This window comes from Motacilla alba, chromosome 2 (genome assembly GCF_015832195.1).
Source record: "Motacilla alba alba isolate MOTALB_02 chromosome 2, Motacilla_alba_V1.0_pri, whole genome shotgun sequence".
NCBI classification, from domain to species: Eukaryota; Metazoa; Chordata; class Aves; order Passeriformes; family Motacillidae; genus Motacilla; species Motacilla alba.
In genome coordinates this window covers 51413211-51431832 of record NC_052017.1, presented here as the reverse complement: position 1 = coordinate 51431832, position 18622 = coordinate 51413211, and the positions used below count along the sequence as shown (strand labels likewise).

At 41.5% G+C, this 18622-nt stretch overlaps 1 protein-coding gene across 3 annotated transcripts in view; it reads right to left on the bottom strand.

The window, feature by feature from the left end:
• EGFR (epidermal growth factor receptor) overlaps window positions 1–18622 on the bottom strand; it is a 158194-nt gene that overhangs the window by 13839 nt on the left and 125733 nt on the right. For all 3 annotated transcript variants that reach the window (XM_038128769.1, XM_038128767.1, XM_038128770.1), the window contains exons 15-21: window positions 18293–18450; window positions 12843–12878; window positions 11384–11525; window positions 9601–9723; window positions 8272–8370; window positions 3662–3847; window positions 234–389 (exon numbers count right to left, since the gene is read on the bottom strand). In XM_038128769.1, coding sequence (XP_037984697.1) covers window positions 234–389; window positions 3662–3847; window positions 8272–8370; window positions 9601–9723; window positions 11384–11525; window positions 12843–12878; window positions 18293–18450 — 900 coding nt within the window. The remainder of the gene's footprint in view (window positions 1–233; window positions 390–3661; window positions 3848–8271; window positions 8371–9600; window positions 9724–11383; window positions 11526–12842; window positions 12879–18292; window positions 18451–18622) is intronic.

Genomic DNA, 18622 nt, shown 5'->3' with positions numbered 1-18622 from the left:
GGAATTTCAAAAGCAATTGCTGCTTGCTACCTCTGTTCCCACTGCAGTCCCACTGGCCTGATGCTGCTTTGGCTGATTTCAGAGGACTTCCACAGGCTTCAAAGGCAGCACACTGAGATGGCAGCTGAGAGCTTTGAAAAACACACCCTCTTTTTCTCCCCCTTTGTTTCAGGCTTATGTGCAAGCACAAACACCAGCAAATGCGCAGTAGTTCATTCTGCAGTGTGCTTTACCTTGCCTCCCTCCGCGTGATATTCCTTCTCGTCTGCTCCGAGCAGCTTTGCCAGCCCGAAGTCCGTGATTTTCACATGTTGAGGAGTCTTAACAAGGACGTTCCTGGCAGCAAGGTCACGGTGCACCAGGCGCCGTTCCTCCAGATAGTTCATTCCCTGCAATGGAACACACTGTTGGTCAGGTCTCGTGCACTTGGAGCTTGGACACACAAGTCACCAAACCTCAGCTGCTTTGTGGTAACTACAGACACCACCATAAACACGTGGTAAGTTATCCCACCTGCACTCTCCATTTACATGATGTTTATTGCAGGGTGAGGATGAGTGTTACTATTGTAACATTATTGATTGTTACTATTACCCTGCAGGAACCTTCTTGTGGGTCCAGGCACTGGTGGAGTGATGAAGGAAAAAGGCGCAGTAGTGGATAGAGTAGATAGCAGCACGGTATCCTTTGATTCCTTTGGAACTTAGTTCAAGAAATACCAAATCAGGATGGAACTCACAAATAAAGGCACGAAGTCTTCTTTCGGCTGCACTTGTGCAAACCCAATGAGTTCAGGAGAGCACAGTACAGAGTTTAACTATCCCCTGCCATTATGTACACACACCAATCCTACAGAGAGTATTTAGACAATTATTCAAAGTTGCTCATACTGTGTTTTATTACAGGCAGCATATTCTGCCTTCTTCCTGCTAACAATGAGGCAGTCCACTGCAGAGACAAAAATGGGGGAAATCATTCTAAGTCTGAATTCAGAGTTGCATCCATTTTCCAGTCCTCTTTGAAAAAGGCAAGTTCTTCCAGTTTCACTGCCTCCCATGATTAGGCTGGATTTGCCATAGCATATGTGCTTTTTTGATATGACTGCCTCTCAAGGAAGAATATAACTAAATGTGTTGGTTTGACTTCTAAAGCATAAATTTAACAGCTGTGTTTCTGACCACAGAGATTACTCCCCTTTCCATCAACACCAGTCTCTTGGTATTTGGAATTTAAAAGTTCATGATTTCCATGTTTCCTGCAATATCTTTTCCAAAACCAACTATTATTCCCAGTCCATGCATTTCTGCTGGTGGTAGCTTATGCACTTGTATTTTTATGTAGAGAATTGATAAAAAATTACTTTTAACCTACAAAGTTAGTACCAAAATGATCATGTTGATGTGATGGCAGAGGACTGGAGGGAATAATTGCCTTCCATCCTCCACCCGCTTCCTAAGCCCACTTCTAAGCTGGACCACCATCGAATCCTCCTTCCAAGTCCCTCAGCAGAACTTCACCCATGCACTGCTAATGTTGCCAAAACAAACCACCCAAACAAACTGGCACAGTGCCACTACAAGCGTGCACTGAATCACACAAATAGATCTTTAGCAAGCAGAGCTCTCGGAACAAAAACTTCTGAGCTGCTGACAGAAAACAGACTATCTTAAAAAAAAATAATAATTGCGTAATCTAGCCCCAGTAGGACAAAAAATGCCCTGCTAAAGTTGACTTGCTGCAGAGGCTAATAAGACTCAGAGCTGCTGAAAGGCAGAATATCAGTGTCACACTAAGCTGTTTAGGGTGCTGATGGCTGAAGACTCATGCATGTGCATAACCATACACTGAAAATGTTGAACTGCCAGCTTAGAAAGTTCAGCGGATCTTTAATTGTGTGCAGGCCTGGAGTTTAATCCATTTTTCATCACTAAGCATGAGACCATCGTGTTCAAAGAGTTCCTTCACAGCATTTCTGCACATGGAGTGTTTATGCTATCATAACATCTTGCCTGGAAGAGAGGACTCCATACCTCAGGAAAAGATAATGTTTGTAAAAGATGCAAAGAAAACTTATTTCAAAGCTGTGAAAACAGTAACGAAAACAAGCTTCCCAGGGAACTTGCCTCCTGCTGATTAGTTACCAGACATGTATTTGTTTCAATTCTTTTTTCTACTCATAAGTAAATTTTTAAAGTGTCAGAGAATGTTCAAAAATCTGGCGTAACTTTATCAGAGTAGTAACACCAGACACATTGGTGGGAAAAAGCTGTACATAAGATTTATGAGTGCTTTGAGGAAAACTTCAGTGTGAAGCAGCACAAAGGAGCATGTTGAAGGTCAGGCATCACTGACGAGGGTAGAAGTTGCTATGGGCAAATGTTGAACTGCCTTGAAAAAATCAAACAAAAGCAAACAATTGTGAATGGCAACCTTTCGGGCAAGCAATGCCCCAAGGACCCATTTGGGGATACTTTTTGCCACCTTAAAAATTAACAAGGAGAAGAAGGAGGAGGAGGGAAATATAGCCTCCAGTTCACCCTCCAAAGAGACTGAAACCAGGATAGAGCAGTAATTGATTTTAAACAAGAAAGCCAAAGAGTCACAAAAAGTCACCAAAAAAAAGCAACTCACATCCCAGGTGGACACATAAATTGGATTTCACTTGTTGTGGAGCAAAATGTAAAAAAAGTACACTGAGATGAAAAATGTGCTCTATAGACATTTGGTGGATACATTTCTGAGGTCCTCAGCATGTTTCCTGAAAGCAAACCACGGCTAGGCAAGCCTGGCATGTACACAAAGCCTCAAGGGACCAATAAGTTTTTAAGTGTGTGGTTTTCCTGCAGACCGGCATTCCTGAAATAAAGAGCATTAAAGCAACCATGCTGTGTGGACACTACCATCTCATATGACAAATCTCCAACAAACTGCAGTTATTTTTTTGCTGGTTTTGCATTGTTCTTCCATGCTTGCAAATGGCTCACCACTATCCAAACACAGCGTATTGCTGCTAAGGGCTAGAGGCTGTATTGCAGTTCCTTTGCTGCTCTTTGACAAACAGTACCAGGTGTGATAATGAGTCTTTTATGGCCATTGCAGTTAGATTACAGACCCCAGCTCAGCACCTATGAATTCCAGAATAGCTCTGGAGTGCCTGAATGCCTTCTGGTGAAAGCCGGCCTGAGCAAGAACAGAGCTGGGATTCAGTAGTCAGCAGTTTTGGTCCCTGGCCTCAGAGATTTCAGCATGAAACTCTCCAAGGCACACAAGAAGATGTATTCAACATCACTGTCCAGTGACATAGCCAGAGGAAATCCACTGATGGAAGCAGCATCTTGCTATGGAAATTGGCAAGTTCTTCTATTGCCTTCCATGCTGTCTGTGCTGCATCACATTTGCATTGCATTATCCTTTCGATACCGGGTGCTTGGTTTGGACAAAAATGTCTAAGTGATAATATTAAGCTGCCTAGAAGTATTTTGAAGAATAGTTAATGTTTGTTTATCAGCATGAAAATAGTAAATTGTTCAAGAAAAATATACTGCCTTGTATAATATACCTGGAATCCAGGTGGTGAAATAGAAAGATTTGCAGAGACAGGTAATTCCATGCTGTCAGATCTCTGTGAGTTTTAGCTGATCTGGAGTTCTGGTCTGCTTACCTTTGCAATCTGCACACACCAGTTGAGGAGGTACTGAGAGCCGATGTTGTCCTTGTGCTCTCGGATGTAATCCAGGAGGCAGCCGTAAGGCATCAGCTGTGTGATGAGCTGAACGGTTGAAGTGAGGCAGATTCCCAACAAGCGACACACATGAGGATTGTCAACACTAGCCATCACATAAGCTTCCTGAGAAGAAAGGCAAAAAAAGAAATGTGAAACACTCCCTTTGGCATGACATGAATATTTGGAGGCAGTTTAAAATAAGTTGGTGATCCAAGAGGTTGCTAAAATACTATATGCAAACTCTGTGTCTCATATCACATACAAAATACACAAATTTCCCACTCTGTGGACTGACTATTTTCCATTCAGTGGAATGTCCAGATTTTCAACACCAAATCATCACTGAGATGCTACAGAAGAGCCAGTCTCTCACAACTGTACACCAAGCAAACACTGGACACAAAATCCTGGGAGATTAAAACTTACAGACCAAGGAGGAGTTAACAAATTTAACATCAACTGGAAGCTGATGGGATTTCATAATTTTGACCACCTAACTGAAAGGGCAACACACTTTATGAATATGTGTCATTTGGCTTTTTTCTCCCCAGACCTTTTAATGAAACTGACTGGAAATCAGTATTTTTGAGAATTCTGCTCCCCTGTCAAGGTTGGTACTAACCCAGAAAGTCAAAGTTGTCATCTAGAACACGATTGACAGTCTTATTCTTTAAGAGACCATGTTCTTCTTGACCATATTGTTCTTCATTCCATGTCAAACCAAATAGATTAATAATCACTTCACTGCTTTAGAAGCTAGAATGCTTTTCTTCAAGTGACAATGGTGAAAATACTGCCCTCAATTGGAAAAGCTGGTTTAGACTCATATAGCAATGTAAATTATACTAAAAAAGTACTTGGAATGTGGGAACCCAAGCATTACAGACCCTTTGGTCAATTGGAATTTTGGGATTTAATTTCATAAATATATGAAAAACTCTTTTTTTCAAATGTGGGTACATCCCGTGTAGCTTTAGGTACCTATCTACAACATCCAAGATACCTCCTCTTCTTTTGTTCTTCTGTGCAAAGGGAAAGACCCCTTCAGAGGCTGGTTCAAATACATTATTTAACATGGTGATGGGGAAAAAATTCCCAATCTCATGTTTTTGTGTGCAAAAACTACTTATGGATTGAAATTTGAGATCTTTATTTATACTCAAATCCACTGTTGAGTGCCAGCTCAAAGAGTGGATTCCAGGGGGAAAAAATTAGAGTTGCGGTTGTTTGGTTTCATTAACTAACTTTGTGTCTGATTTACAGTATGTCACTTTTAGATATTTTTAAAGTGAAAAATTTGATTGAAAAGCCACACAAGGGAAAATGAATGGGAATTTTTCCATTCAGTGAGCAGGTCAGCATCTAGATTCAGCATCTGAAGTAACACCTACTAATCATCTCTTGGCAATTCAGGCTAGCAGTCCCCCAAAGCCTAAAATCATAGTGAAGACACGAATAGTGCAAGGGAAAGAGCAAATCTGCTCTTTCTAAGAGCTTAAGAAAATAAATACCATAGCACTTTACTCATCATCTAGCAAGCGTTCCACAGATGTCACATAGCTCCATAGCTGGTGAGAACTATTATTAAACAAAATTATTAAGGCAATGACGTTCAAGAAATAAGCAACCCCAATTCTTAAGCAATACTTTCTGGCCTCTGTGTTCTTGCTTAATGGGCCAGCCTAAGCAAAACATGATGTAATGCAGCCTCTTTTGAGGTACTAGTTCTGCATTTGGTATCCTTGTTTTGGAGCCCTCAGGATGAAAATGGCCTCCAGGCAGATAGGTTAAATAGGATCTCCACCAGAATTAGTAAGAGCTTGTCAACCTACTGCATGATGTGGGCACACCAATGAAAAACAGCCCTCTGCCTTGGATAGCACTGATTGTGCGGGCTAGCTCAAGGAGAGACAAAGCAGGAACACAATCTGCTATTCAGTTTCTATAAATTTGTGGCATCATTTGTTGGAGATTCTTGCAAATTTGTTATCCAATACTCAGACACAAGCAGAGACCAAAACAACTTAATTTCCCTATGCTTCCAAACTGAGCCATTGTAATGATGAAGGATACCTTGCTTCCTGCTGGGATTCAGACCCATATTGTATTCATTTTGGCAGGGCAGGGTGGGGGGAAGACTGCAGAGTAGGAGCTGTTCTCACTGCCCATCTGCTGCGCAGCCTGCGCGGGGCTGACCCGGGGGCTGAGCACCGGGACGCTGCAGGAGTCAGGTGGGCGTTTGGGGCACACAGCCTTTGGAGAGCATCCAAGTGTTGATTGCCTCTTCCATTTGATACTGCAGAGGAAAACAGGCCACCGCCTCCTCCTTGCAGAAAGCAGAACAGAGCTATTGTGTGGTTGTGGGTCCCTCTAAGTAGCCCAAGAGATTAAAGTGGGTCTTTGTTTCAACTGTTTATCTTGGAAATCTCTTCGGGTGCGCTCTGACCTGCTCCAAGTATGCTTGGTATTTAACAACAACCTTCTGAATTAACCCTACCCTAATAAAGTCAGCCAGAGCTTGCCTGATTATAAGAGCTAAAGTTGCTGTTCTTGTTCTATACCTAGTGTGATTCTGTAAGACAAATCATCTTTAATTAGACATTATTATCTTTGAGGTTTCAGTGACCTTGGAAAATTGGTTGTGTAGCAAAAATCTGTTTTGAGAAGTGATTTTGGAGTCATCCCTCTGGCTTCTTTCACTAGTTTTGTATTTTTTTCAAATTTAGTTCTGAAATACAGAATACCAAATTATCTAAAAAATAACAGGATTGGAAAAGCAAGAGCTTTTTGATAAACATCCTAATTCAAAGGAAAAGATAATGTGGGGATTTGCTACAGAAATTTCTTTTAGAAGAAGATGCACTTTGATACCACTCAAGAGCACACAGTCCCTGCCATCCACTGCTCTGTCCAGTGATCTTGATCTGCTGAAGGAAGGATGAAGTACTGTAGGCCTGTTGACTAACCCTTCCTCCAGGATACATGCCTTCAGGAAGTTAATGCAGTTAAGCCCAAAGCATCCTTTGTGAACACTGTGTTATGCTCCTTATCGCTGTGAAAAGCAAACTGTGGGTCAGAGCTCAGGGCAGGCAGCTGAGCAGCATCTCTGCCAGCTCCTCAACGCAGGGAATGCCAGTGGAGGGAGGGATCACAGGCAGGTGAGGGGCAGGAATGAGGGCCACATAGGTAGGGACCTGGGGAAGGGCTGAGACTCACCTGGAGTCTAACTAAACTAAAACCAAAATGGATATTGCTTCCTGTATGGATTTGGAGATGGACCACCAATTCTTCTGCACTGCTGCAATATGCCTATCAAATCATATGGTGCATAACACACAATCTGTTGAAGCACAGTAATGTATTGCAATAACACTGTTTATTCAGGGTGACTTGAAAAATCTGGTGATCTTTATTATTGTCAGTAGCACAAGTGGTGGTTTGTTCACAGACATTTATCCTGAGACTTCTCACTACAAGGATGGGCTTTTTGTTAAGATCTTCACCAGCCTCAGCCCTCTGAACCTTCCTACCCGAGGTGTCATTTGCTGGCCAAAAGTGGATTTAAAAAAAATACCTTCTAAATTCAGTCCCTACCAAAATTAAAAAAAAAAAAAAATCCACAGTTTTGCCCATGGCTGAAGGACTTGTGTGCTTGATTAACAACACCATCAGTTCCAGACAAGCAGGTCCATTTGGGACATACCAGGGACAGGACAGAAAAACAGACAGACATACTCTTCTTGTTGCTTAAGACTGAATCACAGCATGAGAAATCTGAAGTTACACTGAACTTCTGAGTGCTCCTCTCCTCACTCAGCAGTCTCCTTTCCTTGGACACAAATTTATACGTCCTTGGTGTTGCATGTTCCATGGCTTTGGATCTAGTTAAGATTTTCATAAACTCCAGGTTCAGGAAACTTTGTATTTAGGACTCTGGCTCACTCATTGTAAACTGAAACATTTATGAACTCCTAAATCAGTGTCACATAGCATTTTCTCCTGTTTTCTGAAGCTATGAGCTATATCCAAACAATAAAATAAAAATCCCAAGCTTCTGTCAGAAGGTGAGACAATTTCTTGCATTCTATGGCAGAGAAATCAGACAGCTGGCATTTTTAAATTTTATTTTGGATTTATAGTTAATTTAATTCTATTTAATCAAGCAACTAGTTTATGACAATCTGCAGGATTCATAAATCATTAGGGCTGTTGTTATTTGGCTTAGTTGTGCCACCATAATGACAATGAAGGCTACAGCTTAAGGCCTGAAATATCAGAATTAAAAAAAGGAATTAGTTGTAAATGTATGGTCCTAACTACTTCTTAGGTGCTACCCCACGAGTATAAAATCTGTATTGGGATTGGGTTCATGAGAGACACAAAAGCACTTCACAGACTGGGCTGCAAAGTGCAGAACTTCTAGATGGACAATTGAGTTTAGGATGCAAAATATTTCTTCCCATACAAATTCCTGAAACCCCTCTAGTTGTTAGAAAAGAAAATCCACAGATCACTAGCAACTTGAGAAAACAAACATGAAAACTCACATCAAGTATTTCCTTGTTGGCTTTTGGTGATGTAGCCTCTCTCAACTCTTTAATAGCAACAGGAATTTTAACCTTTTCTCCTTCTGGGATCCAAAGTCCCTACCAAAAAGAAGTACAAAGAGTTATTCAGTCTCATAACTAACAGGTTAATTTTCACAGTTACATATATATTTTACACCTTCTGAGTAGCCTTAAATATTCTGAGCAATGGAAAGACTTGGCAGACAACAGAAATATGCAAAAAATGTGTCTTGTGGGTATTACCAAATTCCTGTTAATGGGGTGGTACTTCTTTTTCAGTCACCTCTACCATACTTTCTTGAAAAAAACATGTTCATTACTACGCCTGTGTAAATAGCCCAAGAGATGCATAAAGAGCAACACTTGTAGATGGAAATCTAAGTAATTAGAGCTTCACAGCAACTGCATGTGCAAAACCTTGCCACTTCTAATTTATAAATCATGGGATGAAAATAATTAGCATTTTCTCATTAAAACCGGACGGCACCTATGCTGTACAAATAATCCAGTCATAGACATGCAATGGTAGAGAGGTCTATGCCCCACAGGTGCAGTTCTCTACATCTGAAGTGTCAGAAGGCCATTTAGGTGGTGGGTCAGCAGTGTGGCACTGGGAGGACATGCTGCTGAAACCCCCAGCAGTGCAGGTGCACATCTTTTTCTGCCCCTGAAGTTCCTAATCATAGCTGGAAGCCTGATCCAGAATATAGAGCTTTATAAAGAAATATAGGAATCTACAGTTAATGCAAAAGCCTGAAACACATATCCTGAATAAAAGGAGGAACTTAATGAAGAAGCACAGAGGATAAACAAACACCAAGAGAAAAAATAGCTGGTGAACCTACACAACTGAACGTGTGCAGACACTTTAACACATCAGAATCAGTTCTAATGAAAGAATGATTGAAAATTATAAAAAGAAGATCCCAGGTGACACAGAAAAATGGCTTTGGACTGAACTAACCACAATGCATTTCTTTTTCTTCTTAATATTTACAGTGGGGTGTATCTGACTGTGGTAGTTTTTTAGTCAAGATCTTTATTCTCCAGGTTCAGCAGTATGACTCCGGCAATGTTTTATGTAAACCTTCTCCTGTTACCCAATTTCTTTCTCCTGTTACCCAACAAAATGAATGATGATTGAGTAATCTCTCTACCCTTCAATAGACAGATACATGCTATAAAATCTATTAAAAAATATAAATCTACACAATGATTGAAGGTCCCAGTTTTTTTGGGACCTTTGTTTGGGTGGCTTCTGCAGGAGCGAGCAGGATGAAAAGGGGAATAGAAAAATGATGATCTTACCTTATAAACAGTGCCAAAGGCTCCAGAGCCTAAAACTTTGACCTTTTTAAATTCTGTTTCCTTTAAAATTCTCAGATGAGCCTGGTTTGGTGCCTCCCCACTGGGTGTCAGTGGTTCAACAAGCTGGTGCAGAGAGAAGATGATGTTAGAAGGTTACACAGTCTGGAAGATTGAACACTTTGGGAAAGCAAATAAATCCTTCCTTTAAAATAATAAATATTTGACTCCATGTGAAATTTTTGGGAGGATAGTTCTGCTCTGACTTGTAGGAATAAATACCTGCTCCAAAAATCAAGCACAGAGTGGCAACTGCCATTTTGAAGGAGAAGGAAGGAATATCTCTTCTCAAATGGAGGCTATGACTTCAAAGCCTTGAAATACATGGCATGAAAAATCATGTAATTACCACAGATGCTAAAGGAGATTATTTTTGTTTTGAACTTGTGAATAAATTATTAAAATGTTTAAAATAATGGGCAAGAATCACCTACAACCTTTCATGTCTGCTCTTGTTTAACTGGATAAAATTCCCATGGTACCAGTGGTTCCCTCAGATCACACCGTGTACAAGCAGCAATTGAAACTCTGACAGTGGTTCTTTCCTCAAAAAAAAAAGGATGTTGAATTGCCTATTGATTTTTTCAAAATTTTATCTTAGCCCTATTGCAAAGAGCGGTAATGCCCTCCAAAGGTATTTAATGCTTTTATGATGCATAAGTAAGCTTTTTCCTCAGTGTTTTTCCTTTTGCTTTTTCTTCAAATAAAACCATATTTAGCTAGATTCAATCTGATTTTAGAGGACCAGCAGCCTCAGTTGTGATGAAATATCCTCATTTTGAGGAGTCCAGAGGGTACAATACAAGCTGAGCAGAAATTGAACTCTACTATCACAACTGCAGAATACAGCAGTATGTAAAATATAGCTTCATAGTGCAATGAAAAACAAGCCAGCTTGCCTTTTTCTTTTTTTTTTTTCTTAAGGATATTAGCAGCTGACTCTGCAAAGCTGTCAAGTACAGAACAAAGCTGCAATTGGGATTTTAGAAGAATGTTAAAAACAATTGGCTAATTTACTAGAACCAGACTAGAAAGAGAAGGGGGCTAACCACAAAAGAGCAGCTTCCACCCAGGATTAGGAATTTTGCTGTATTTGAGGTATCCAGAGGGTGATGCTGTAATGCACACAAAAACAAAAAGCAGTGCAGAAGCCTTGTTCATGCCCAACAGGGTGAACCTATCACTTTGATGGCTTTGTGGGCTTTTTGTGCTAAAAACAAACCAAAGACAAGACACAAACACTTCCTCAATTCCTTTCCCTCCTCACCTTTTTTTCCACAGGATCAGGCATGCACCTGATCAAGTGGGAAGTATTTTCAAAAGCACCCCAAGCTGCTACAGGAGCCTCCAGGCTTGTCTGAAGGGACCCATGATTTGAGGCTGAAGGTCTATTCAGGAAGGTAGTATGGATCAGCAAACACATTGCACCTCAACCTGAAGGTGTAATTTTTTCTGAGTAGATAATCTCAATGACTTTCCTTGGGATTGAGACATCCAAATCCCTTAAATATTTTGCAAATTATATGCAGAGGGATCAGATTTGAGATTGAGAAAGTGTTAGGCGCATGCCGCTCCTTTCCTGAGTAGTGTGGCAACCGCCTTGTTTCCCATCCCAAGGGATTGCTGAGCTACAAGGATGCAGGGTACAGATGCAGGGTGCTTCAATGCTCTGGCACAAGAAGGACACCAGTGGGCCAGATGAAGCAGGGGTGCTGGCAGTGCTCACCTCTCTCTCCTGCAGCAGGCGGCGCAGGGTGCGCTTCCTGACGATGTGGCGCCTCCGCAGGTACAGGCCGATGCCCAGGCCCACCACCACCAGGCACAGGAGCCCTCCGACAACGCCGGCTGCGATAGAGGGGATCTTGGAGCTGCAGGAGGTGACGCAGAAAGAGAAAAAGATTCTTAGGTGGTAGATTTTAAAGAAGCTCTAGAGGTTGCCTGGAGGCTCTAGAGGAAGCCTTATGTTTTGATCAAACACAGACTCTGAACGCCCACATAAATGTATTTGACATTTCAGGTTTCTTGGGCACTTGTATTTTTAAGTACTTCATCCAGTAATCTGTTCAAAGTGGTGCCTAATTTCCATCTGGCCTTAAACCACAAGTCTTCATTCTTCCCTCAAACTCACAATTGGAACTGATCCTCATCGCTTAAGTGAGGGGACTTCTCCTCCCTCCAAAAAACCCACCAAGCACATGAGCATCAGATCTGTGATGCCTGTGTGTGCCAGCTGTGGGCAGCCCACGTGTGATCAGAGACATGAAGCACGTGGAGAGAAGGCCTCTCAGAAGGGCATACATAGTTGTGATACCAGCAATGCAGCTGATACCCCCCCATTATTGGCGGGGGAAGGGGGGCATGCTGTAAGGGTCACAGTGAACGTCAGATCATCGGTCTTCCTTACAAGTACAAATGTCTGAAATCAGATATTGTGTACCATTCCCACTGTACAGACAGATTGCTGCCTCTTTATTAGAGCCTGGGTAATTAAAAATTTAAGTTGAAACGGAAAACCTGTTTTCCAAGGTTGTTTTTTGGTCTGTACTTGGAGATTCTTCCGAGCATTTTTCTAAGTTGCCCCAGGAATTACTATTAAATGCAGTCAATTTTTAACAGTACTTCTAGGCTGAATTTATCTTGCCATAGCATGACTTTGTGGCCAGAAACAAAATCCTTCTCCCTCAGTCAGAAAAGACTGTTTGCTTGTTGCATGACCTCGAGCACATCATGAAGCCAAGCAGTGTGATATAAGATCTAGTCTGAGTGTGACGAATGAGAATCCATCTGGGCACACAGTATTTGAAGATGTACAGATCACAGGGCTGGAAAAGACCCTCTGCATCTCTCAGTCTCCTGTAAACACAGGTAACTGTATCCTAAACATATCTCTCTGCCCTCAATCCTTTCTTTTTCCATCCTCTCCTTTTATTCTTCAGTAACAGATCCCTGGTCTCACCTTGACAAAAACTGTAGGTAGAACAAGAGTTTGAAGTCTTGTGCCAGTAGCAATGTTTCTCAGTTCTTTAAAACATTTTTATAGCTCTAAGCCTGCTCTAATCTATCACTTCCCTGTAAACAGCTGAAGACTTTAGTCCCAGCCTTGCAGTGTCCAGTGTGGAAATGTAAACACACACACACACATTCTTTCCAGCTCTGCCATTAATTGTAGCAGATGAAATACTCACCCATTTGGACAGCCTTCAAGACCTGGCCCTTTGCACCTGTAAAAACAAATGAACGTTACAAACATAGTAGCTCTGGCCTACATACTTCTGTAATTCCAACTAAGAAGAGTGCTACTGATTTGAAAGTTTGTGTTTCAGAGCAGTCCAAGTGTTAACATAGGAATTTATAATAGTCATACCCTCCATTAAATATCAGTCAACAACCTTGCTCGAAAATCTTTTATCTAGAGAAATAGCTATGCTGCATACTTAGTTTAAAGAATGTTTTGAAAACAATTTTTTAGCATGTGGTATTAGTGGGGGAGGACAAAATTCATGGATTCCCTATCTCTGTGCAGAGCCCAGGGCTGACTGTGGAGGAGGGCAGGAGTAGCCTCCTCCTCCTACACAGACAGAAATACATGAGAAACGTGTCATTGCAGACCCTCCTGCATAATCCTTGTTTCCTGATAAGGTAAAGATTTGAGTTTCCAGACTTTCTATTTCAATGGAAAACTTGGGCAGCAGATACTCAGACTTCCATCAAAAAATGGGACTTGACAGCAGTCTCTCGGGCTACAGTTTATTGGCACGTGTCCATGGTATTTTTCCTTTAGAATCCAAAGTCTTATGTTACTGGTAATGTAAACAGGTACAATCGTTATCCAGGGAGCCAGGAACTCTACTAGCAAGTCATTCACCCTCCATTTAAGTTTAAAATGCTCAAAATTTTGGCAGCCCAGTGCAAAAAAAAAAAAAACAAACCAAAACCCACAGATGAAAACACAGTGACTGCGTTCATTTGATGGTCCAATGAGTGTGAGAGGCACAGTGCATTCCCCAAGTGCTGCAGGGCTATAAGATGTATGCTCTTCATGGGAATTGTGGTCAATGTGGTGTCTACTGAGGAAGGAGAGCATTACTGAGAGGGTGACATCACCTCTAGAAAACAGAGCACAGGAAAGGACTAAAGTCCAGTTTGTGGTATCCGCTCCTTGCGCTGACTTAAAGAAAATGGATCATCCCAAAACAATTCCAGAGGAGGTCAAGTAGGGGGTAAGGAGTGAGCCCATGCCAGGAAAACTGCTCTGGAATCCCTCTCACTGACAGGAGGAAGTAAAAAAATTTCAAAATGCCAGGTAGAGTTGCAGATCTCCCCTTGTAACTTGGACTGGGTCTGGGGAAGGAAGAGGTGAAGCAACTACTCATTTTATTGAGTTTTAGTTAGTTTGTTTGTTTGTTTTCATTACTCGGATCTTCCCTTGTGTATTTGTCTTGTGTCTGGGCCAACACAGTGCTCCAAGACCCAGCATCTGGAAGGTCTTGTAAGTTCACTGGGCTCCCATGCAAGAATGTGCATCCTGGTGTCCTGGACATGCTGGAAGTGCTGTGCATACCAATTCCCGGATTCTGGGTCCTCAGCCTTGTTAGCTTTCCTACCAGCATACAGCTTGCTTTGTTTGCTCAGTTGAGTAACTAAGCACAGAGAGGCTGCATGTGCAGAGCAGAGCCACCAGCTTGCTTATCATCATAGAGGGCAGATCTCTGCCTCGGGCTTCTCTCTTCAGGTGCTCAATGGAAAACTGATCTAGGACTCCAGACCTCATCCAGTCATGGTCTATCTACCTCCTGGACATGAATTTCTAACACAATAAAACATGTGCAGCTGCTCTGGATATGAATGTGAAATTAGAAGACTTCACCTAATTTCAGAATATGACTACTGTCCCTCAAAGTATCTCTTCCTCAAAATTCTGGTTTGCCATGCTACTTTAAGATGCAAGTTCTCTTTGTGCTTCCTAAGAGCAAACAAAACTGGCTGAGGGGATTGTAGCTAGAGTCTGAGGAATGACTGACCAGTTCTTCTCTAACAGATCAAAGTAGAGGCAGAAGAACTGGAGATTTTTATCAGTTCCCTTCCTTTTCCCACACAAATCCATCAATATCATGTCTTGTAGGATAAAGCTTTTTTAGGAAGAAATAGAGAGATCAGCTTGTACTTTTCAAATTCCACTTGGTTTTCTGATTAATTTCGTAAGTCAGAGAAGAAACAAAGCCCATAAGAATTATCCCTCCAGGACTACATATAACTATCTTTCTTGATGTGGAATTTTATGATGATACCCTACATAAGTAACCCAGATTTTATGGAATCTAAACAATCATGTTTTCCATTCCTGAGTAATTTTTCTTCTGCTTACAGAAACCAAAATGACAAATGTGACCTTATGTGACAAATGTGACAATGTGACCTTATGTTATGAAGTAACTCAAGACCTTATGGATATATGAGATGAATATAAACAGCAGTTGTATTCTTTGATATATTTCTCTACTTATTGGAAAATTAGTTCTGTGTACAGGTCCTGAAAACTACTTCATCCTGAACTACACATTTTACCCATCTATGTAAATATTACTTGTCCCAGTGCAGACACAGCTGTTTATTTCATCCATTAAGATTTTAACAACTTTCTCCTCGACCTATAGTTCCTAATTTGATGTAATACAGTCAAGTTGTTACGATTGATGGCCTTTCAGAGGGGACTCACACTATAACAGCCTAAGTTACTTCACAATCATAAAAGAAATGGAAAACCATTTTAAAATATTTTTAAACTTTACAAAATTTTTACTTTGTCCTTTCTTTCTAAGTAACCTTCCAAGAGTGACAAAAGCATAGAATTTATGCTGTGCTTCTGCAGCCTTCCCTCTCAGATCCCCTGGCCACTTTCTCATTTCCCCCAAAAATCCCTTAGCATTCAAAATGAAGACTGGTGAGACCCAGAGTGTTGATAGCAACTGTGGATGGAGGCAGGATGTGCCAGCCAGTGGTATTGGCTACAGTGGTGGCTTCTTCTCCTCCTTGCTTATCCACTCCAATGGCTGTGTCTGAGGTGATTTCCTGTACTCTGTGAGACTAGCAAGGGAAAATCAAATCCTTCAACACTGACCAGATTAATTAAGATGGTGAGCGTCTTTAACTGATGAACATAAGGGGTAATTCCAGGGCTTTGGAGATGTTGCTTTCTTTATCATAGCATATAATTCTCAGCTGTACTACAGGCAGGGCAAAAGGAAGCTTGTGTACAAAATCCCCAAGAGAACACAGGAGAATTAGAAGAGGAGGGGTCTTTTGAGCTAAGCATGAGAAAGCATCCTTCATTCTGTTTCCTAATGAAGGCTGAAAAATTGACTCAGCAAAGAAAATGAGACTCAAAAGGATTCTTCATGGCATTGCAAAAGAAGCAATGTACAACCAGTATGCATACCTAAAGCGAAAAAATGAAATTCCTGACAAAACTCAGCTGGGAAGAGAAGTCTTTTACTTGAAGCTTCTTCAAATAAGGAAAACAGAGAGAGATCCTGGGAACCCTTGCTTGCATGACTACTGAAGTCAGCACACTTAATCATGCTGATAAGATTTTGTGGGCTCTAGCCGTGAAATTGGACAGGGACAGAAATGAAGTTGTTTCTTGTCATGCAGGAATCGCTGAGACTGTGGTTTCTAAGGATGCAAAAGCTTTGTGAGACAGATGTTTTCCACCCACTGCTGAACAGATCCATTCCCACAGCAAAATGAGGGAAAGGCGTGAAGAGAAATGGCATTGCTGACGGATTGCCTTCAGAGGGACAAATGCTGTGCCTGACTGCATGTTCCCATATTATAACCCTGACACTGGCTCCCTACTCATCCATGGCCACAGATGTCTCATCTGTATAGCAAATATTGCAACACTACCTCCTTCTAGCTGTCTTGAGCCCTTCAGGGATACAGCCTATTTCACCTACTACATTTGGGCATCAATTTGAATTGGGCTATTGAGCATGTTAACAATGTAAATGATGCAAACTCAGCCCAGTTCTTTCATGTGAAAGATTAAATTGGCACTATGTTTTTATGTTCTGCCTTAATAACACAGGGCCAAATACACTGAGGCATATGTTGGGTAACCCTCATTTTAAAAAAGTCTCCTTACTGTAACCTCATCTCCTGCCTGACTCTTGTGGTTCCCCTATCCACTGCTAAAGCAAGGCAGGAATTGACTTCTCTGATCAATTCTGCTTGGGGAACTTGCTTGTGCACTAAAAGCCACTGTGTGGCTTGTTTTACATCCCTGTCTGGCAAATTATGTTCTCCAAATCTGCTTTGGAGTCTAGTGTTTGATCTCACTACTGAGGCTGCACAGTGAAAAAAAAGCTTGTTCAGATGTGGTTACTCATTACACTATTCCATTAATCAGCTGCATTTCCATGTGGCCAGTTAGAAGGAGGATATCAGACCACTGTGGCCAGTTCGTATCAGCAGGGTCTACTGAAGTAATTAATGAAGAGCAACCTTATTATGATCTCTTTTCAACTGAGGAAATTTCTTCCTGGGCTTGAAGTAGGAAGCCCTGATAAGGCTTGTGTGTGACTATAGAAAAAGCACGGGCCACAGCTGTAAATTGTGGCAAATCCAGCAAGCTGGTATAACTACTGTCTGAAATCCATTGCACTCAATTTCACTACGAGCACTAGAAAGGGCTGTTACTTGCTGATTCCACCTTTCATCTCCTTTTCCCCATGAAGGTGGGGAACTGGCAGTTGAATTAGCTGACATACAATGTGATGGTTGGTCTGAATATATTACAATTTCTCTCTTGCAACACTTATTACCGGCATATTATTGAAGGATTTTGGATCAGACAGACTTGCAGGGTAAAAAGCAGAGGCCTCTGAAAGAAAATACACCAAACATGTGCTTTTTGCTCTGAAAGCACCACAGTCCAATAACCAGCTCTCAAACCCCAAAACCTTTTCCTGTGCATCCCACATCTTTTGAAAGTTGGAAATCAGGAGAGGAGACTATTATTACTTGTGATGTGGGTTAAACACATCAATTCACACCTTGTTACAGGTTGCAGTTTAAGCTGTCCCCAAATAGGGAAAAAAATGGCTCATACAGATTGGATTTACTGTGATTCCTGTTAAAAAAGCTACACTCACAAGGCTTTAAACTCAGACCAAGTGCTAGCATATGGAAAGAAAGAAAAAAGAAAATCACTGTGTTACCCCACTGGGATTTCCCTCCTGAAAGTTGAAAGGTGCCCAGAAAAATGGGCCCGGGGAATCCAGCATCCACCAGATGTCACTGATGTTCCTCTCAAAACCAGAGGACACAGCAACAAGCCAGGTGGGGAAAAAAGGGTGCATCACTGGTGGTTGAGTCCTGTAAAATTCTTTCAAGTTATCAAACAAGCCTGTTTCAAACCCATTAAACTATTTTTTTTCTTTCCTTCTGCATAAAGACAAAGTATCACTGACCTTTTCCTACTTACATAGTTTGCCACACTCTTTACATTAACTATGCCCTTCTGACCTCTCTTGATCCCTGCTAGTTCTTCTCAGTGGCTTGACATGGGACCGTCAGGAGGTGTTTCTCTGTTTCTTTTCTTCCCTGTCACCATTCAGTCCCTGATTTTACTCACCCCCGGGTGCAGTTTGGATGGCAAAGCTGGCAAACATTATTCCCATCAGCATATTTCCAGACGAGAGTGTCATTCTCACCCAGAACCCCTGCTGGGCAGGATTTCACACAGTGGGGGCCATCTATAAAATGGGCACACTTCATGCAATTGTCAGGGCCCTGCAGAGAGAAACAACTTGTTTATAATGCCCTTACATCAGCCTATTCAGGAGGAAATTCAGAAGATAAATCTAAATGCCTTTTACTGCTGGAAGTTTTCAGCACTGTCTGGTTTTATTACCTTGCTACCTGATATTCTTGCAAGCCATTTTTCTTGCAGGATGGACCATAC